Source organism: Vipera ursinii (genome assembly GCF_947247035.1).
Source record: "Vipera ursinii genome assembly, chromosome: 2".
NCBI classification, from domain to species: domain Eukaryota; kingdom Metazoa; phylum Chordata; class Lepidosauria; order Squamata; family Viperidae; genus Vipera; species Vipera ursinii.
In genome coordinates, this window is record NC_139513.1 from 268,296,788 (window position 1) to 268,320,014 (window position 23,227).

Here is a 23,227-nt window from a genome sequence, read left to right on the forward strand (position 1 = left end):
AACCATAGAATCAGCGATGAGAATGCATAAGTTTACGTTCCAAGGTTTTGCCATCATGATAAATTTTGTAGCATCTACTGTACAGGAACATTCTTTTGGTCTCTCTCTGCCTAATGATAGGGCAGATATCCCAGATACTGTCAATATACTTATTCAGCACAAGCAAACTTTGAATCTGGCTTGGTAGCTGGTCAATTGGACAGAAAAAATAACACAGGCTCCCTTGACTGTTGCATTCTTCCAAACTCAGCTCAACAGTAATCCCACAGGGATCTCATTACAACCATCTAAGAATGAGATTACTAATCTATGGACAGTTGTGAATACCTGTTCCTGTTCAGGAATGGAGACAGTTAACATGCTTCTTAATTAGCAGAAAAAGAAAATTCTGTCTTCAGCCCACCAGCTGCTATGCTCTAGATGAAATATGATGGATGCTTTATTGCTCATACCTATGTATAAGCGGTGGCTCAGTGGGTTAGGATGCTGAGCTTGTCGATCAGAAGGTTGGCAGTTTGGCGGGTCGAATCCCGAGTGCCGCGTAGCAGAGTGAATGCCTGTTACTCGTCCCAGCTTCTGCCAACCTAGCAGTTCGAAAGCACGTAAAAAATGCAAGTAGAAAAATAGGGACCACTACGGTGGGAAGGTAACAGTGTTCCGTGCGCCTTTGGCGTCTAGTCATGCCAGCCACATGACCACGGAGACGTCCTCGGACAAGCGCTGCCTCTTCGGCTTTGAAACGGAGATGAGCACCGGCCCCTAGAGTCGGAAACGACTAGCACGCGTGTGCGGGGGAACCTTTACCTTTACCTTATGTATAAGACCAGCAATGTAATTTTTTATATTTCCGTTAACTTGAAGCAAGTAACAGTTTTAGTATTTCTCAATGTAAGGATTACCTTAAACCTATCTCAGAATATATGCATTTTTCTCTATTTCTACATTATGAGTATAATAGATTTCAGGACACGTTAAGGTATACTGGTGCTCCTATGGCCAAGCAAAAGTAATAAAGCAATGAGGCTTGTGAAAACTATTTTGTTCAGATGAGGATTATATGTATAGATGCCAACCTCTGTACAAACTTTTCTTAGCCTGATTCCCTACATATGGGTTGGTTACAATGTCACCTGCATAGTTCCCAAAAGACATGCCGTGGGGTTAAACCCCACCTGGCTGAAGAGTCTTATAAGAATTATTTCAGTATATAATACCATTATAAAGTGGTGCATGGTTTTGAAATAAAATATAATATGAAGTTAATGTTAATACAGATTTAAATAAAATGCTACATGTCTGCATGATTATCTGTCTGTCTGTCTGTCTGTCTGTCTGTCTGTCTGTCTGTCTATCTATCTATCTATCTATCTATCTATCTATCTATCTATCTATCTATCTATCTATCTATCACCTATTTAGGCATCTGTCACCCGCCTCTTCCTCCCTCCTTCTTCAAGCCTTTACACATCCCTCCTTTGAAATTGTTCAGTAGTTCTCTAGCCCAAACAAAAATATTGTTTGCATTCACATGTAATACAGTGAAAAACACACAACTAGATTACAAATGTTTCTTGAAATCAGTGCAAGCAGGACAAATTTATGGATTAAAATATGTTCAGTGATTAAATGGTAGACTTTACTGTCTTTTTTTAAAGAAAAATGTTATAGTTTACACCTGAAGTATGCATAATATTTATAAAATAGGTTTTAAAATATGAATATCTTTATATTATAGTAAATATATATATTTAAAAAAACAAATGTTGATGTCATTGGAAGCAAAATATTAAACATATTTTAAAACAGCTTTAAGAGCACCTGCATTAATTACATAATAGTGATACTGCAAAATTTTGAATTTAGCTAAGAAGTACAAGCCTTTGGGTGCAGGTATATATATATATATGTTGCCTGAAATGTAAAATGAGATTAATTGTTGGATTGTTGGATTATGTGCCATCAAGTTGGTGTCATCTCTTAACAACTACATAGATTTCCTCCTTGATAATTTGTTCCTCACTTGGTCCTTCAGGTCTTCCAATGGTTCACACATCGATCCTGTAACTCTATCCTTGCTGCTGGTCATCCGATTCCTTTTTCTTCCACTTTCCAGCATTAGAGCTTCTCCAGAGAGCTGAGTTTTCACATAATGTGTTCAAAGTAGGTTAATTTGAAACTACCGTAGTCATATGTGCTTTGAATGGAAATGTTTTTGCTCAAATTGGTTTGATAATCCAGTTCTTTTAGCTAACCATGATATTTGGATACTCGTTTCCAAAACTAGAATTCAAAAGTATCAACTGTTTCAATCTTGTTTCTTCAAAATCCAACTTTCATCTCATGGACCATTAGAGAGAAAACCTTTGTTTGCACCATTCTGATCTGTGTAGATGTAAACACATCACAATGGCTGAATATGTTTTTCAAGTTTTTTTATTGCTGTTGTACTAACTGCTGTCTACAGGTTATTTCATAACTGTTGGTTCCTTTACTGTTAATAGTTCTAAAAAAATTGTAGAGATGACCAGGTTGAGTCTGAGGGAGGGGCCAAGTGTGTCATCAGTTTAGTCTCTCTTATGTCCATAAGAGATCAATTCTGTTGATTCTTATCTATCACCAATTTACTTTGACCATTACTACAGATAGTCCTTGCCTTATAATAGTTCATTTAGTGACCATTCAAAGTTACAACACTGAAAAAAGTGACTTATAACTATTTTTCACACTTAATGCTCCTTGTAGCATCCCCATGATCATGTGGTCAAAATTCAGATGCTTGGCAACTGGTTCATATTTATGACCGTTGCTGTGTCCCAAGGTTATATGATCAGCTTTTGTGACCTTCTGACAAGCAAAGGCAAAGGGGAAGCCAGATTCACTTAACAACCGAGTTGCTAACTTCACAACTGCAGTGATCACTTAACAACTGCTACAAGAAAGGTTGTAAAATGGGGCAAAATTCACTTAACAAATGTCTCACTTAGCAATGTAAATTTTGGCCTCCATTGTGGTCATACATTGAGGACTACCTGTAGTTCAGATTTTTGTAGCGAGATAGCATGGAAAAAATGTGTACTCATTTGAAAAATCTTGGTTCTTGATTTTTTGTGCCTGACGAGAATTTCAATTTTTAGAATTGAAAAGTCAATTATAATTAGTCAATTTTTAATCAATACAGTAGTATTTTTAAATAAATAATAAAATGCAGGAGTCCTCAACTTATAGCAGTAATTAAGCCCTAAATTATGGTCTTAAATCACTGCAGTTGTAAGATGAGCCATCACATGACTAGACCCAATTTAATGGCATTTTTTGCAGCTGTCGTTAAGCGAATGCCATGATTATTAAGCAAATCCATTTTCCCTTATGAGCATTTTTTCCTCAGAGACTGGAAGTAAATGAAGTAGCAAAAAATGTTAAAAATCACAGACACAGAATGGGGCAAATGACCATAAAGGTAAACCAGTTGCCAAGTGACCAAAATGTGATTGTGTGACCATTGGGATATGTGTGGCTGTAACTGTGAAACTCTGTGTTTTATGTAACTTTGTAACTTTGTATGGTTTAGGTACCTTTAAGGGAATGCATTGTAATTTTGAATGTTCCTTAAGTGACTGGCTATAAGACTACCTGTAAGGTTGAAATCCCCATAACTCAAATTTAAATTTAATATGGGGAGACGTAATTTCTTTTTGGGACGGGGTGGCTCAGTGGGTTAGGATGCTGAGCTAGTCGATCAGAAGGTCAGCAGTTTGACAGGTCAAATCCCGAGTGCTGCGTAACAGAGTGAGCGCCTGTTACTCGTCCCAGCTTCTGCCAACCTAGCAGTTCGAAAGCACGTAAAAATGCAAGTAGAAAAATAGGGACCACTACGGTGGGAAGGTAACAGTGTTCCATGTGCCTTTGGCATCTAGTGATGCCAGCCACATGACCATGGAGACATCCTTGGACAAGCGCTGGCTCTTTGGCTTTGAAACAGAGATGAGCACCGGCCCCTAGAGTTGGAAACTACTAGCATGCATGTGCGGGGGAACCTTTACCTTTACCTTTAATTTCTTTTTGTGATCTTACCAGATGTACCTTCCTAATAGATGAGGCCTGCAACATGGGTCAGGTAAATGTAATGGGGGAGAGGCAGTTCTTCAGATAATCCTATTTTCTGATTTTCTTGACGCAAAGTTTTAAATGCAATTTAAGTTCCGATTTTAAAAATATCTCTTGTCATTATGCATACTGCATACAATCCTCAGTGACATGCCTTTTTCAAATGCATTTCTTTTTGGAATTAAGCAAATGCTAATAGGCTTTTTGTAGAAAGATAAATGCTAACAAATTTATTAACAAACTAATTCCAGTGGGGACAGAATAATGACATTCACTTCTAGTGGACTTCATGGAACAATTGTTTTACATCTGTACATAGCTGTACAAGGAATTGTAGCTTTTCCAAATGTTAACACTGCCTGCAGTGACATTTGGGAAGGTTGTATTTTTCAGATATTCTTGCATATCCCTGCGTAAGAAGAGGGCTTGGAAATACAGTAAAAGGCCATGAGCAAGGAGAGATGACTGGTTATATGATTATTGGGAATGTGCAATTTGGCATGCTTCAGTAAGAATGTCTTACCAAATACCATGCACAATTTTAATATGAAGACTTCAAGATATGATTCAACTTAAGGAGATGCGTGCTAACTAACCTTGCATTCTATTCTGATCTCAATGGAAATAGAATAGATGTAACTTTGCATAGATTTTACTTTGTGACTAATATGATAGGGCAAAACCCATGGTTTGGCTTATTAAAGTATACTCAATAAATTATAGATAGCTAACCTGCACAAAATATTTTAAGCCGTAAACCACAGGCTTCAAACCATGGAAGCTGGACTTATGCAACATATTAATCCGAAACCAAGCAACTGTGTTATAACTTAGAACAATATAAATATCAGGTCTATTACTGAATTGGAATCAGTTTTAGTTCTGTCTCGGAGTAGATGCTTCAAAATCTGTGAGATTTAAGTTACCATGATTGCATCAGGCTCCTGAGAGAGCTGTTATAATTTTATTCCTTATAGAATTGTCTGTATTACAATCTATGTTGAATATCATCTTCTGCCCAGAGATAGAAATCCTCAGCCCATTCCAGAAAAAGGCTGTCCACATTTGTTTGAAAAGCTGCACTGATGGAATAGCTTCAGAATGCACACTCTTTAGCTGCTTAATAGTTCTCATGGTCAGGAAAATCTCCCTATTTTGAGCTGGATTTCTCCCTATAAAACTCCACTAATTGATTCTTGTCTGTCTTCAGCCACTATGGAGAATAAATCCACGCTATTTCACCTGCTTCATATATTGGGTGAAGCAATCAAGTCTCTCATTAGCCTTCTTTTGACCATTTTTCATAGGATTTAGTCTCCAAGGCCCTCTTTACCTTTGCCACTCTTCTCTGCATTCCTTTCACGTCTTCAGTATCCTTTCTTATTATGATGACTAAAAGTGGACACAATATTTCTGGTACAGTTTGACCAGTCCAACATAGAGAAGGACTATCACATTCTGTGACTTAAAGATTGCTTTGCCTTTTTTGGCTACTGTAGCATACTGCTGGCTCATGCTTAATCTGTGGTCTACTGGGATACCCAGATGCTTCTCACAACCACTATTTAAGATACATCTGTTCACATGTATCTGTTTATCTGATTTTTCTTACTTAAGTGCAGAATTGTGCACTGAGTTACATTTTATTGGAAGGAGCTGAGTGTTCAAGTTTATCAAAATCCTTTGGGAACTTGAGCCTATCTTCTTTTTATTTATCAATTTATCAAGGAGTCCTTTATATAACCAGGCTGGTCTCATCGGGCACTGGCCATTTTCCTTTCTTTTTATGTTTGGGTCTTAATTATCTCATTTTTTCTTAATTTCCCAGCCATCCCAAATTGATTTTCCATTCAGAATTTAAATCCATGGAATGCTTTCCACTTCTTCCCTTAGATCAGGGGTGTCAAACTGCCGGCCCACGGGCCGGAGCATTACGGAGAAACCATGCCCATCCCATTTTCGGCAATGGAAAAAAGTTCTGATACATCGCGCGACGTCACGTGACATCGCGAGTTTGACATGCCTGCCTTAGATTCTTGAAGATAGAGGATCAAGACAGTTGAATTTTCTTTAATTTTTTGTTGAAAAAAAGACTAATATCTTGAGTTGTTATCTGCTCAAGAATAATTTAGCATCATTTATCATTTTCACAGTGATTCTTACCATAAGAATGCACTAAATGAGTCAAAAGTGAAATTCCTAAATCTAGACCTCATTTGTTTAGTTCAGTTTTTCTCTAGACATGTTCTGCAGACATTGTTCTGTACCAGCCTACTACCGGCCCTGCAGAAAAAGCAGGGACAACCCCTTTACAAAACAGCAAGATGCTGGAACTAAGCCTGCCAAATTTATTAATATAAAACAGAGCAAACAGAGCAAACAGAGCAAACAGAAACACGAACCATGAAACAGGAGCTATTCAAACGGTTGCCTTCAGCAAACCAGCCCTCCCACACATTCCCCTTTTAAACAGTTCAAGGTGTGGCTTCTCTCTGCCTCCTTCTGAGATGCCCCATTGCCTTCCTCTGTTTACTCCTGATTGACTGCCTCCTGCGTCGGGTGTCCTTGAACAGGGCCAGCTGTGGGTCATCTTCATCCATGCTGTCAAGCTCACACAGCTGGGTCTGCGTCATAACCAGATGGGAGGGGCCTGGCTGAGGGCTCTGCAGAGCCTCAGGGCTATCCTCTGGAGGCTCTCCAACACCCCCCCTCCTCCTCTGAATCGAACGACCCAAATGCCGAACCCACAGGCTGACCCTGAATCACAACAGACATTTCATACAACAACTCACAGCATTCCAATGCTTAATTGGGAATTATAGGAGCTCAGATTCATAGAATCATCAAGACAGAATTTTGAGGAGAAATTTGGACCATAATGTCCCACTTCCTATTCAGTGCCAGTATGTAAAGTAAACCACTAAGAACAGATGGGTGTCCAGTTTCTGCTTTCAACTCACTGAATGAAGTGAAGCCCGCCTACTCTTTGGATAATTGTTTCCAATCCATTTCTCTTTGTGTAAATATCTGGAAGGTACCAGTTTGAAAAGGTTTTCAGTCATGAGATTTTTGTCACCCATTGCTAATGTAAGAAGCAAAATACATTAAAAGAACAGGTTTTTATTTCAGTAAAATAGCATTTAAAACTGTGATGTAATTTAACTGAATATACTGTCTTCAACAATCAGAAGCTATTAAATTTTTATGCTTGAATCTAATTCTCATTTAAATGTTTTGCCAAGGCAAACTGGATGAGAGCAAATGCTAACAGAATAAGAGTCTCAATAACAGCATTTCAAAATGTGCATTTTTAGTTCCAAGTGACAAGAACTGTGTAATAGAGTGCCCTAGCTGTGTGTTGGGATATGCTAATGGAAACCTTGAAACACGTCTTTGGCGGAATGATGAAGTAAAAGAGGTTATGCACTTCTGGATCCCTTGTTCCTAGCCTGGAGCCTTATCCCCTATACTAACCAGCTCTCTGCTAAAACTAGATTTATCTGTTATTTCCTTTCTTTTTCTTACCTCATGTCTTAATTTCTTTGGATTCTATTTCTTATTTATTTTCTATGCTGTGCGTAAGAATACTCACTTTGATAAATATGTATGCATGTATGTATTTATGTAGTAGTGCTCTAACAGAAAAAAATCTAGTAAACAGGATCAGTCCGCTTTGAGTAATCTAACAGTAATTTGCAGAGAAGTTTGATTTAAAAACATATGAGAAACATAATCCTTGGATATCATGTTTATTAAAATGAGCAGTAGTAACTTTTTTCTGACATAGTAAATTATCACTTTGAGGCAAGGGAGATAGATCCTTACAATGATAAATGCAGTGAGAATTAAAACTTGAAGTAGAACTTCTACAGTTTACTGCTCGACATCTCCAGATAAAACATTTGAAGAATTAGTGAATGGAAAGACATGTGCCTAGAAAAATAGAAGATAGCTTCAACAGTGCTTTCTCTCTCTCTCTCTTTCTCTCTCTTTCTCTCTCTCTCTCTCTCTCTTTCTCAGAAAAATGCACAAACAAAATTCAATAGTAGTACTGAGCTAAATGACCCAGTGATCTGAGATTCTGTACAAGAGACTTTTAGATAAGCTTAGGATCAATGTTTATGATGGACTGCTCTTTGAGTCATGGTCCACTTCTACGTAGTTTTCTAGACAACAATATGGAACAGATTTGCACTTACTACTCAGTAAAGCCTGTGCCCTGGGATTTCATGGTTATTTCTTATAAAAATAGAACTCAGGTTCAAAGAGGTTTAATTTTTCTTAAAACAGCTGTTGGCTGCTTTTGTTTAGCTGCTGATAGTTCAATATTGCTTTTGTGCATATTCTCTTTCTCACCCATATAGCCAGTTCCCTGACAGCCTTCTTCAAACTGCAGGATATTGCCTTTCATATTACTGACATTGATATTGCCTCTCATATTATATTCAGGGGAAGGGGCTTGTCTTTAGTAAATTGTGGTGCTTCTAGTATTCATTCATCAGCCATGTGAACTGCATCAAAAATGTATTTGCATATTTCTTGAGCCGGAGGAGAGTCATTGTGCATAAGGTCTCTATGTATACACTACCTGGGTCCCATTTAATATGATTTTTGTAGGGACTAAATAGCATGTAAATCCTCATATATTCCCCCAAATATCTTGCAAACTACTTATCTAAGTATAGTTGAATATCACATTATTGACCTTATTGATAAAGGCTTCAGCAATTAATTAAATAATAAGGCAAATAAATTCACTGTTTAATGACTTTGCTAGAGGCCTTCATAAACAGGAACTTTAAATTATTCATTGTGTCAAAATTGCAGTTTACGTTAATACTATTTTTTAAAAGTTAGTCCTACTTTATATACATTTTAGAAGTTATATTTTAAAGAAAGCTGTCATCAACAGTTATAAATCAGTTACATCAAATACAAGGCTGGCATGCATAGACTACCAACTCCAACATCTTGTATTAATAGTTTCCCTCTATTCAGTTGTAAATTCTAGTCTGCAGATATACTACTCAGAGAATAGATACAATGAATGAGTTGGTTTCCTAAGTGAGTAGTTTGTTATAGCAAAAAACAAGAGTAGACCCTTGTTTAATGTTTAATGGTCAAGTCCAGCAGATGGATGGATTAACTAGTTAGTTGATTTATTATGACTGTCTATTCCAACAGGCTATGGGTGGTTTATGAAATATAACTACATAATTAAACTATCGAGATGTGCAGAAGCAAAGTCTCATGGAGGAATAGATGAGAGAAGGATACCCAGACATTATAGCTACTAAAAATAATCAACATTCACAAAGTTCATTTCTATGCAGCATACATTTTGCATGCACCATGTTTCACATATAAATGTTTGTGGATTTCTGATGCTATCATTCAACATCATGTACCAAGTTACTCACCATAGTACTAAATCATATTTATGACATTTATTTACCTGCCCATTTCATCCATCCATCTTTCCAAAAAGAAAAAGAAAAAATAACTCTTTCCCTATAAATAACTAACATTACATTATCTGAGCCTTTTTCTAAATCTGGTCATGATGTCAGATCAGACTGGTTTCTGAATTATTCAAACAGATGCATCCATTTCCAGAACAGCAGATTTGGCTTTCACAATGGATTGGGTGCTCTCTGAACACTCTGATTATCCATACTATTTATTCTGTGAAATTGTCATCCACATCCCTTGGTTTCTATCATGTAATACTTCAGATAAAGCACCTTTTTTACTAGTTAACTTAAATTGTTACCTGGGAACTCTGAAACAGAAAGGCTGTCGAAGTATTTTATGTATTACATTGCATGAAAAGAAACCTTCCCAGAAAGCTAGAATTTTAACTGTAAACTTTGGCATTAATTATTTACACATGAATAGTAAAAAACCCCATAAGTTTGTAGAGAAAGATAGAAAAGAAATTAAATAAGTATACTTAATTTATATTGTATCTAAACGTATGTAATAAATAGCTGAGTATTTAAACAGAGCAATAATTACTGCAGAGAATCAATATTGAAATACTTAATTTTGTTCTTATGTTGTACAGAAATTTATTACATTCAGGTAACATTCAAGTTAGGGACGAGGTGGCTCAGTGGGTTAGGATGCTGAGCCTGTTGATCAGAAGGTTGGCAGTTTGGCGGGTCGAATCCCAAGTGCGTAACAGAGTGAGCGCCTGTTACTCGTCCCAGCTTCTGCCAACCTAGCAGTTCAAAAGCACGTAAAAATGCAAGTAGAAAAATAGGGACCACTCCAGTGGGAAGGTAACAGCGTTCCGTGTGCCTTTGGCATCTAGTCATGCCGGCCACATGACCACGGAGACATCCTCGGACAAGCGCTGGCTCTTCGGCTTTGAAACGGAGATGAGCACCGGCCCCTAGAATCGGAAACAACTAGCACGCATGTGCGGGGGAACCTTTACCTTTACCTTTTTAACATTCAAGTACCCAAAATGTCTATGGGGCAAGGGAAGTCTATTGTCTTATAAAGATGGCTATTAATACTCTAGCAGAATTAATATTATCATCAGCCTTAGGACCCCTGCTCCTTCAAATCAAACATCAGAATTATAATGCAAGCAACAACAATAAAAAGATATCATACCAACAATGGCATACTAGGATATCTCTGGTAATTCTGCTGCACTCAACAGATATAACCATGTTTCCCAAGAAGGTTATCAATGTATCATGTATGGAAAGCACCAATTATCGAGGCCAGCACTCCTTTTCTAGCCATGGATGAAAGCTATCAAGAAAAATGCAATAATTGTAGGAATGCAGTTTACATCACAGAAACCATTCCAAATCTATTACTATCCAGACTGTGCAAGTGTGTTGATGAAAAAGAAGCTGCATCCAAGTTTGAGGGGATCCTTGATAAATGCCCTCTAATGATAAATGCCCTCTTTTTCAGCCTTGGTGAAAGCTGGTTGTCTTGTCAGGAGAAGCCAACCATACCATTTTAATAACCGGAAAGTTGAGCTTTCGTTCAAATTTCTCACAATAATTCTTACAAAGAATTATGGATAATCAGAGTGATGGCTTGACTCATTGCTTTGCATTGCTCAAACTGAACTATATACTGATCTATAAAAGTTAATTAAAAAGTAGCTCTGCCGATATTTGGAGCATTGGGAATTGCTCTAAGTAACTAATCCACACTCCAGGATACGATTTGTATTTCTGTGCTTAGAGGTTAAAAACTGAATTTGCTTCATCAATATAATTGGAGTAGTTAGTATTTGCAAAATACATTGAACCAACAAATAATAATATTTATTATATTTTTGCCCTACCTTTTTATAACAGCTAAGTCAAAACTAAGAAAGCAAGTTATTTTTCAAAGTACTAAGTGATCAAGGCCATATCTTGTTTTATTTCAGCTTAGCATATTGTGGAGAAACAAACACTGAATCTTAGCTATAGTTTGTAGCTTAGTGTGTTATATAAGACTATTTAAACTAGGTAACTTCAGGGATGCTAAGATAATGAGCGAAGCTTCACTTTTTTCTTCTTCCTGTCAGACAGTACACTCCAGATCAGGCAGGGTTAATAGGAGCTTTTGAATGTTGATTGCTGTATGCCAGCATTCACTGTACTAATCATGGTGGCATGACAACAATAAGATATTAATAAGAATGGCAAAATAAGCAAGTGTCAAAAAATGAAACATTAGGGTTTTTTCCCCTCAAATATTCACATCACCATACTCTAAAAATATTCAGTCTCACATTTAATGGGGAGCATCTGAAGAACCTTGTCATGTCTTTTCTATTTCACAATAGGAATACTTTCTCATGGGCTTCTTTGACTCCTAGTATCCTCAAGGCAATTGTCAGAATACAGTACAAATCTACAGAAAAAAAAGAGCACCGTGTCAAGATGGAAAAATGCCTACAAAATCCTTAGCAACTCTGCTGTACAATCAGCCCTTTGAAGCAGACAAGATCAAGAATTAGAAGCAGCAGCAATTTCAGAAATGCTCTTTATTGTTTCAGAGTGTCTGGGTTTTTTTCCTGCTGTACCTTACACCAAAAAAAATTGAGGTGGTTATTTCAAGTTTATTTCTTATGGTTTCTTCTTTCTAGGATTGAATAATCTTTTCTGAATCTGTTCCTCTTAATGCTTCATTCATCACTTCTCCATTGCCAGAGCCATGTTTATATTTTATTACATGTACTGAACTTATATACATCTTTTCCAAATGTAATAGGCAAGCTTTTCCTGTTATCTCTTCCTCCTGCCTTAAAACTAATCGACATAAGACTGTTCGTATAGAAAAGACTCTTCAATACCCCCAAGGAACTTATTTTTTTTCTACCTAGATTTGTTTATCTCTAAAAAGAAACATTAAATTTCACAACAGAGCCAAGCCTTGGAATATTACAGTAACTTTTAGTGCACTCTATATGCTTTATTTGGGAATGGTTTTTTAGTGTTTGTTTGTTTATAACCACATTCAATATTGTCATGCCCTACCTATTTTGTTAATTTTGCTCATGGTTGGTCACAGTTTTATCTGCAGCACAAGAGGAATTAATTTTCATTCTTGTGGAAAGGAAGAATGGGAATATATTATTTTAAGTTCATCCCAATGGACTGAGAAGTTGGCATCTCTATAATGAAATAATTACCAAAAATATTTGCATTATCTGTATCTTTGCTGTTCAGCAAAGAATCTTTCATTGCATATTATTCTGTGAGCAAAGACAAAATGTGGGAAAAGTGGAACTGATTCTGCTAGCCTACTGTATGAATGCCATCATTGCTGGTTTTGGTTGGCAATTCCTACATCTTGCCTTGTGCCTTTATTTTTAAATAAAAAGTATATATCAGTTCAGTTTACATGGCTGAGCAGTTGAGGGAGCCAGTTCGATGTAGTGGTTAAGGCTAGAAATTTGGAAGCTGAAGCTTCTAGTCCCACCGTTAGTCACACAGTCACAGGCTGACCTTGGCCCATCACTCTCTTTCTCAACCTTGAGAAGAAGACAAGGCAAACCATTTCCAAAAATCCTGCAAGGATTGCTCCATTTACCAGGAGTCAAAAGGCACCCCCACCCACCATACCAAAAAACCTAAAGGTGATATTTTACACAGGTTGACATGTGTGTAAATGAACTGTTGTAAGATGAGGACTACCTGTATAGCTGCAAAAGAGATGGCTATTTGTGGGATTCTGTCTTTTGAAAGGCAATAATTAACAGCCAACAAAATACAATATATTAAAATGTGTTGTACAGATGTAATCAACCAAACAGAAAAATCAAAATAGGATCATCAAAATCTCTTGACCAAGTGCCTGCGGGAATAGTCAGGCCTTTGGGGTCTTTCAGAAGGCAGGGTTGGGGCAATTTTAGTGCTAATTAAGTGAGGCAGGTGTGGCATTAGAGAGGGCCCATCTGGATCCTATCAGGTGACATTATTTGAGTGATGGGATCTGAAGTATGACAACCCTGTCAGATCAGGTTGCATTAGCAAAGATATTCAGAGAGAGAGAGAAACCCACAAATAGCCATATCTTTCACAGCTATACAGGTCATCCTCGTCTTACAACAGTTCATTTAGTGACTTTTCTAAGTTACAATGGCACTAAAAATATGACTTATGACCATTTTTTACAGTTATGACAGCATCCTCATGGACACACTGCTGTGTCCCATGGCCATGTGATACATTTTCCAACCTTCTGACAAGCAAAGTCAAGGGGGAAGCCAGATGCACTTAACAACTGGGTTATTAACTTACCAACTGCAGTGATTCTCTTAACAATTGTGACAAGAAAGATTGCAATATGGGGCAAAGCTCACTTAACAAATGTCTCACTTAACAACAGAAATTTTGGGTGCAATTGTGGTCATTAGTCAGGGACCAGTTGTACATTGTCTTTGGAGAAGACATTGCTTTAACTGTTCTGATCTCAGTTGTCACTGAAATGTTTTTTTTTACCCTTCATGGTCTCTTCTATCTTTGTCCTTGCTTTACTTCTCTAATACAGTGTCCAAAAGCACAAAGCTATCACCTTCATTTGTTTACCATAAAGTATGAAGTTCACTGCATATGCAGGTTGACTTTTATGTTGTCTTCTTAAGGAGGTCCATTTATGTGAGCATGTAACGTCCCTTCCACATAAGAATACTTTTCCTAGAGAGGTACAGTATTTTTTTCCAGGTCAGGGTGGGCTACTTGTTTGGTTTATTGAAATTCCAGATATCTTCTGTAGCAATGTCTGGACTTGCTGGTAAAATGTCTGTCTGAAGCCTGACAATCTAGGGCTCTAGGACAATTGCCAACCAGTGTAGAAAATATTGAGCTAGACAAATTAATGGACTGATTCAAAATAAGGCTGCTTGGATATTAGCTACCATTCATCAATGGGTGGAACAAAAACATTTCACCACATTTTTTAAAATTAGTTATTTTACTATTTCAGGATAATAACAATTGTATGACATTTCCTTCTGTTTAATGATTTGCAAATATTTGATTATTAGAACTCTTTGGTTAACTCACTAATTTCATGGCAAAGATGTACTGGTGTGATTCAAAATACTAACAGAAAAAGCTGGTTTCTCCCTCCTCTATTTTTGTTTCTACATATGTGAGGGGGGAAAAGAATTACTTGAAAGTATTTGCAATTCTGTTGTACTTCATTGTTGGAATAAAATTATAATTTCATTGTCAAAACAGTAGCTTTTAAAAGCATACTGAGTTATTTAAAAATTGAATCTGTTAATAAGAAAAGGAAAAGCCATACAATTGCTGTATAAAATTCATTGTCACACTGAGTAGTATTAACAGCCTGAAAAGTTTTAGGCCACATAATTTGAGAGAAAACAATAGCTATTGTTTGGGACATGTCAGATCCCCAAACACAAGACAAACCAATGAGATTGCTTTGGAAGTATGCCTAAGGAGGAAAAAAAAGAGAGGGGTTGGGGAAAAAACCCAACCTAGTGTGCTCTTTCTCTTTCTTAAAATTGTTTTTCATCTTAAAAATGTATGATAAAGGATAGATCTGCTTCATAAGTTGAAAACATTTTCAGTCTATAATAACATTTTGGAAAAAGTTTTTAAAGTGGATTTAGTTAATGTCTTTATGCAGGCATGCACAGTTACTTTTTCTTGGTAACACCAGTACATCTTCTTCACAATGTGCTTACTCTATTTACAACCAGATGTTGCCTTCTCCCATGATGCATCCTGAAATTGCTTTTGAAACTAATATTATGTTGAAATGTGCCTGTAGTTTCTCAAATAATTTCTCCCTACATTGAAAGAGGCTGCTTTCGATCCTATTCTAAGGAGACTTGAGAATTTCTTTTTGAATTTCTTTTGCTAGCGTTGTTGAGCTTTTGATGGAGATTATTGAGAGTGTTACTGCTGGAGTGAAAGCTGAGGACCACCACGTTGTTTCCAAAGGGTGCAATATCACGGGGAGGGTTGGCAGAAATGTTATAGCTCGTTTTCAGGGGGTTATTTGGGGAGGAGGAGGTTAAAGTGATAATGGCAACAGAAAGCCTCTGGGAAGCAAACTAATCCCTTCAACCCCAAAACCTCTCAAAATGGCTTTAAGTCCTGAACTGTCTGGTTGAACTGAGTGGGGGCACAAGTTGCCCATCCCTGTAGTGTTGTAGGTAGTCTTTGGGTAGCAGGCTAAGTAGGAACAATGTAGACCAAAAATGCTACATTTATTTTGAAATTATAGTAATTATATCAATCCTAGCATCCATATACTAAATTTCTTCTGTGGCAATCTGTGTCTTCCATAGTCTTCCTTTTTTATGCTAACAGTTGTCTCTTAGTATGGTGAGATGTAAAGTAAATTTGTACTTACAGTTCTAGATGTCTATATTAGATCTATGTGGTGGTCCAGATATGAAGTGAAAAAATATGATTGATTGTGTTTAGATCCACTTGTAAGAAACATGTTAAACCAAATGAGCCCACAGCTGTTTTATGGTATTAGATGTACATTCTCGCATGCTCTGAATCACATGTTGTTCTTCAGATATGGATCATTGCACAAACCTAATCTATGTACATTAATTAGCTGCTATGTGCTTCATTCAAACAGCAGTCTTGCTTTATACTCTTGTTTGATAATGCATCAATGACTTACTTGGAGCTGTAAGATTCCTCGTTGTTTCCCTCCCCTGCCTGCCCTGATTCTTTACACTACATTAGTTTATCTCAAGAAGGTTATTATGCTCCAAATTGTGGCGGGTTGGCCATTAAAAGATGGGAATGTCTGTTATTTAAGTATACACTCAGGACCTCATTACATCAATGTAAAAAAGAAGCGGACAGCAATGACATTGTGAACATAATTGAGAAATACTAATAGTTAAAGTGGGTTGTTTTATGTATGTGTGGTGTGGTTTTTTCCCTTTTTTTGGGAAACAAAATTAGTTGATATTCTTCATGCTATATTAAATTGGACCATATCTCAGTCAACACACATCACAGAAATGACAATGAATGTGCAACTAAATAGTAACTTTCTGGATTATTTTTAATGTTAAGGCTGCCAGTACCCTGCCTAAAAACTGCACATCCTCATAAACAATGATAGAGAAAATCCACTTTTGTCCATATTAAGACCACAAGAACAACATATTGCTATATACCAAATTATAACAGTTGTCCTGGTAATCCAGTGTTCATAATGACTGATGGTAGCCCTCCAGGGTTTAAAGCATGAATTCCTATGTGCAAATATGTGAAATTGAAACTGTGTATATGAAGCTTGCTGGCTGGGAATTCTGGACATTGAAGTCTATTATATTTGGAAGATATCAAGTGGGGTGAATGCTATTGTACAAAATAATGTAATGCAAAGAAACGACCCTTGGATTTGATGAATATCCTGTTGGAACTAAACTGGGACATAGTGACAACATGTATATTCAAACATACTTCTCTATAAATCCACATGCTTCCAAATGGGATGAATCTTGTGTGGAACATATCACCACATTCTGCTGTTTCAGCAATAGAAATACTTTTGCCTTTCTTATAACACCTGGCTTATTATGAACATCTCATGGGGCAATGCAGGGAGGGAAAGACTGCTTTTAGGAGAGGCAAAACGTTCATAAAATATCTTAACTTTTTTGAGTCAACATTATTTAGGAAATTTAGATCAGCTAAATCTATGTCATGAGAATACTGCATGGGTTTGCTTTTCTTTTCGATTACTTAATTGCTGCTAAGTAAAAAATAAGGTTCTGAGCAAAGGTTAGTATTTAGATTAGAGCACTAATAAAATATATGTCACTAAATATAGTGGATAAAAGTTCTTATTGTTTCCCTGCTACCCATATCTTCTTTCTTGCCTGCCTTCCAGTTGAAGCATATTTTAACTCTAATCCAGTTCTTATGTTACATTTAGATTTGCTTTCTTAGGCAAAATCTACCTTAAAGAATAATGTGTTGAAGTTTCAAGTTCCAAAAAATTCATATGGTCAGTGCTAGCATCACAATTTGAGAGTCATGTGGACTAGAATCCATAACACTTTTTCTAATCTGGAAGGAAAGAGACAGGATACACAAATCAAGAAATTTCCTCTGATCTTCTTAAATCTTCTAACTAACAATAATGTTAAGATTATTATTATTATTATTAATTTTATTTATATACCACCCTTCTCCCGAAGGACTCAGGGCGGTGAACAGGGCAAGCATAAAAAATACAGAGTTACAAAAGTTAAAAAAGGATTAAATATATGCCCACTAAAAACAGTAAATACAAATATTAAAATAACAATAAAAAAACCCCACCTATCCCCCATCAGGCCAGGCTGGCTTGTTCAAATAAGAATGTCTTTAGATCACGACGGAAGGAGCGAAGATCGGGCGCCATCCGGAGCTCAACCAGTAACTGATTCCATAGCTCCGGGGCGCCCACAGAGAAGGATCTCCCCCTGGGGGCCACCAATCGACATTCTCTGATCGGTGGCACCCTGAGGAGGCCCTCTCTGTGGGAATGCACAGGGAAGTTAATGCCGGCAGCAGGTGTTCCCTAAGGTACTCCGGGCCCATGCCATGTAGGGCCTTAAACACCATTACTAGTACCTTGATGGTAGGGGTTAGGTCCCAAAACATCTCACCAACCTATGGCAGACTTGAGAAGATTGTAGTGCAGGTTACTGCTCCCTGGCAATGGGAAAGAGTTGATACCTCAAAGCAAACTCATTCTTTTCAGCACTTGAACTGAATGCTTAGTCACTCAACCTTAGTCAGTTGCTGTCTTTCAGTTTACCAAGATGCTCAATTTTCTATTTTTCTCCCTATTTCTATTTTCTAAAAATACCATGAGACAGAGAATTAGCTCTTTTGAGTAGATAAGATGCACTGGCAAGCAGGCAACTCCAAACTTACTGATCTTCCCTTATCCAAATCTTCACATAAAAGGATGCTGAGCAACATCAGCCAAATTATGTAGATGACTCTCAAATCCGTTGTATAGATTCAGTAGAGAAATTGGGTTGCAACAAGGTTTTCCAGTTTCAGATTTTACAGTAAGTACAAAAGCAATAGCTTAGATTTTATATTGTTTCATCATACCATCAGAAATCTCTTTGACTGACAATATAAAATAGTATTTCCCAATTCAACTGGCTTCCAATATATAGTCTTCAATTTCTACAATTCTCAGTAATAGCGGTGCTAGTTGGGAAACTCTGGGAGTTGAAGTCTATACATGTAGAATCTAGGCTGGAAACAGATCTAGAGAAATCACTTCCTTATGAGACTTTCTGTCCACTATTACTGGATTTTGTTTAGACTTCATTACTGTGTACCCAGTGTAAATTTATCTCAAGCAAAAGATATATTGGAAATAATAGTACTTACTGACCTGGCTAAGTTTGGGCAACATTCTTAAATTGATTACTCATTTAATATACTGATTTTTTAAATAACCAGTACAGGTTCAGGAACACATTAAGCCACTACAAATCCTATCAAGATCCAAATTAGTCATGTTTTCACGTTGTGCTAATGCAACTGTTAAATCTTTAACTGAGATGCTTAAGTAATACCGTACAAACACAGCTATTGTGTGAGAGGCATAATTTGATCTCTTTCTCTGCATAATGGAGAGTGATTTTTAACAGTGCTGGGCTGGGTGGGGGAAAAGTTAACTCTTTTTTCTCAGCAGTTTCCTTAATTTTTTTATTGTACTCATTTAAACCACATAAAAGGACAGGTTTATTAAATTATTTGCTCCTCCTCCAGCTTTGTAAGGGATCATTTAATTCCAGGTTTATTAAATTATTTGCTCCTCCTCTATAGGAGTAGCAGCTTTGTAAGGGATCATTTAACTCAGGGAAATTGTAAAGCAATCATGAAGTACCAAGACACATTACCTTCTCTTCTCCTAGGTGCTTTGAATAGAAATGGGTTTCTAAAGATTTAGTCACCATGTTCTATATTTTGCTATTTTTGTGCTTCAGAGGGAGAGAGGAGGGGATTGAGAATGATGGAGTCATAACTCCTAAGTGTCTTTTTCCATAAAAATATGATAGAACCATCAAACTATTTTTCTTCACAATAGGAGTGAAAAGGTAAGACTTTTTGTGCAAGACCACTGTTATCATAATAGCAAACCTTTGTTTTACGTTCCCTTTCTATGAGAATAAGAGTGGCAGAATGATGATTATACAGAAAATATTAGGCAGACTGAATATAGAATCACTATGTTTTGATTGCCAATGATTAGTTATTAACCACTTGGAGGCTTCAACTGGTGCAGAATGTGGCCGCGCGAGTTGTGATGGGGGTCTCCCGATACTCCCATGTAACACCTCTACTCCGCAAGCTGCATTGGCTTCCGGTTGCCCTCCGGGTGAAATTCAAGGTGCTGGTGATGACCTATAAAGCCCTACATGGCTTGGGTCCGGGATATCTGAGGGAACACCTGCTGCCGGCATCAAGTTCCCTTCGTCCAGTGCGCTCCCACAGGGAGGGTCTTCTCAGGGTGCCACCGGTAAGAGATTGCCGGCGGGTAACACCCAGGGATAGGGCCTTCTCAGTGGGGGTGCCTGCCCTTTGGAACCAGCTGCCAGTGGAGCTGAGGACTGCCCCTGACCTCCGTTCATTCCGCCGGGGCCTGAAGACCTGGCTCTTCGAGCTCTCTGGCCCAGGCTGAGGATTAATTTATTTTAATTGGGGTTTTATTTATACACGGATAAATTTAATCTTTTTTAAACTTGGTTTTTAACTTTTGTATTTTTGGTTTTTAATTACCCTGTAAACCGCCCTGAGTCCTCCGGGAAAGGGCGGTATATAAATGTAATAAAATAAATAAATAAATAAATTATAATAACTAATTATAATAAGAGCCAATGTTGCTTCTTAGCATATAAAACAAGGCTCCTTCAAAATATTCTAAAAAAAGTAAAGGGCCTATTTCTAAAATAAATTAATAAGGAGCGGAGGGGAGTTAAGGTCTTCTGGGAACAACAATAACTGTTCAGTTTGCCTAATTAACTAAACCTCTGAGAGTTCAGTTTAACTTACATGGACTCAAACATGCACAGAATTACAGTGATATACCCAATCAGTTACGCTATAGGAATTTTAACTTGTCTTGCATAGTTACTCTTCAAGGAAAAACCTAGAAAAGGATTTAGCTGAAAAAGTAGCCTTCTCCACTACAGAACCTAGTCATGGATTGGCAACATATCTGTCAAATACAGAATAGCTGTTTTGGCCATGATTGGTTGATACAGTCAAGGGCAACTCCTGGTCCCTTGTCACAATTGAAATGTTTCTCTTTATGTTAGACACTGTAGACAACTGAAGCAGTTTGGGTATCTACATGAAAAACTATTGCATGAACTAGCTGTAAAATACTATGAGTATAGAATCCTTCAGAGAAAGATTTAAGCCAACTCAGGGTTTATTTTATAAAAAATAGTCCTCGATTTATTCCAATTGGGATTGGAATTTCCATTGCTAAACAATGTGGTTGTAAAGCATGATTATATCACTTACTATGACAATTTCTTTATGATTGCTGTGATTCACCAAATCCCATGGTTGTTAGGCAAGCAACTTCTTGCTGGCTTCCCACACCAAGTAAAGGGAAGAAATGTAAAATTGATTTGATCAAAGTTAAAATAGATTGTGTTGCTTTCTCTCATAACCCTTATGGATGTTTGCTGATCAGAACTGAACAATGAAGCTTTGAGGATTTTTTAATAGATAAGAAATATGAGAAGGACCCTTTGTTGAATTTTAAGAAGGGGTGATAAATTATTAAAATTGTTTATACTTGTGATGAAGGGGAAAGTCACTTCTTTATATATTTCTTTTCTTTTTCTTTCTATATTCTTATCTCCTTTCTATTTTTCCCCTCTTTTGCACTTTCTATGTTTTCTTTATATTTCTTTATTTTTGTTAATTTGTATTAGTTCTTAGCATTGCTTCCCTTCTCCTATCTAGAGACAGTAGAGCCCTCATCATCATCACTTTGCAAGCACCATCGGTATCTTGGATCTATGTACTGCATTCCAATCTTTAGTGACTCATAGATTGTGTCAGTTAATCAGGAGACTAGGAGACGCAGAACCTTGGATTGTTCCAGAGAGGTTTTATCCCATTGAGACAAAATGTTCCATTCCAGGTTCTGTTTCTTCTCTGAAGTTTAAAGAGATGTTCCTTGGTCCTGAAATTTTATCTCTCAGTCATTCTTTGCATGCTGTTAAATAAGCAAAAGGTAATGTGAGACCTGGGATATAAATGAGACTAATTTAAGAGCTTCTGATTCAATGGGATCCACGATGACAGTTCTATAAACTGCAAAAGAGGAAGAGAAAAATATAGTTATGTGGGGTTGCTCAGCCAAAGTGCCTTTCCCATAAGAGACCATTAATCATCCATTTTCAATTCTTGTAGGAAAAGGAAGCTGCAGGGTTTATCCTTCTAACCAGTTTTATATATTACTTTGTTAATTACCTGCGGTTGGAAAAATGAAGTGGGTTATAAATTCAGTAAGTACATTGTCTGAATCTTTTAAAGAAAATGACCTGGCTGTCTGGCAGGTGGACAGCTGCTGAAATATAGATAAAGCTATCTGTGTGATGATATAAAAGCTATCTTAATACCTACTTACCTTGAAAGGAGTGTTACATGGATTTAATGTACATTTGATTCAATCACTAAGGGATGTTCTAAATTTAAATGAAGAAAGTGAATGTGGGTTAACAACAGAAGAACTGATATGCAGGTACCAACTTATGTTTTGTTTAGGGACAGGATTGACATTTTTAAGCTTCATGTGTTTGTGTTGGCCCACTGAATCAAGAATAATAGAGAGTATTTTTTTATTGTTGCTCACCTACAGACAGAGATCTTGCCTGACTATAGCGCTTATCTGCCTAACTATTTGATATATGCTGAAACTGCGAACAGGGACTGTCCTTGTGTAGCAGAAATGTAGCAATCAGAATATCTTCATTTTGATTTCCACATGAAGGCATTTGCAGAGGAGGTCCAGAAGATCCAACCCTACTGGATTAAAGATATATTTTTATCCAGCATTATCTGAAGCTTTATTGGCCTGGTGGCAAGCTTATTAAGCCTGAAGCACTTGTATTTGAAGCAGCTTGTATTTGAAGAGTGCATATGGGTAGGAAGTGTTCCTCAAGGAATATTGACCCAGTAGAATGGTTGTTGAGCTGAACAGATCATAGAATCTGTTGAAATGTAGATCATTTAGGCTATTTGCAGCTGCAGTATGCCATGTTTTCAGCTTATATTTAGTTTGCAATTAACTACTATTTCAAGGTTTTTTAAAATGATAAATAATGTTATCAAGTAAGGTGTTTCATATCCTATATTTTAATTTCTTTCCCAGCTGTGTGGATATGTCTGTATTAAATATGGTTCTGTTAAACTCAGACCATTTTGAGTTGTATTTCTGTCTTTCAGCTACAGATTCAATTTAGAATTATGTGCAAATGCTATAATCATCCCCTTTACCTCTCAATCCAGGTGGCTTATAAAAATGATAGACAATGAAGAACTCGGGACCGATACCAAGCTATGTCTGCATAATCCCCACAATCTCCTAAGGAAATTACTTAAGTAGAATA

General features: G+C 37.0%; 1 protein-coding gene across 6 annotated transcripts in view; it reads left to right on the forward strand.

Moving 5' to 3' along the window:
* Nucleotides 1–23,227, forward strand: part of PDE4D (phosphodiesterase 4D) — a gene marked incomplete at its 5' end in the record, with an annotated part of 752,990 nt that overhangs the window by 276,224 nt on the left and 453,539 nt on the right. Inside the window, one exon of one of the 6 annotated variants that reach the window (XM_083356287.1) lies at nucleotides 2,033–2,160. The exons of the other annotated variants lie outside the window; for them this stretch is intronic. Coding sequence (XP_083212413.1) covers nucleotides 2,150–2,160 — 11 coding nt within the window. The remainder of the gene's footprint in view (nucleotides 1–2,032; nucleotides 2,161–23,227) is intronic. 6 annotated transcript variants of the gene reach the window in all.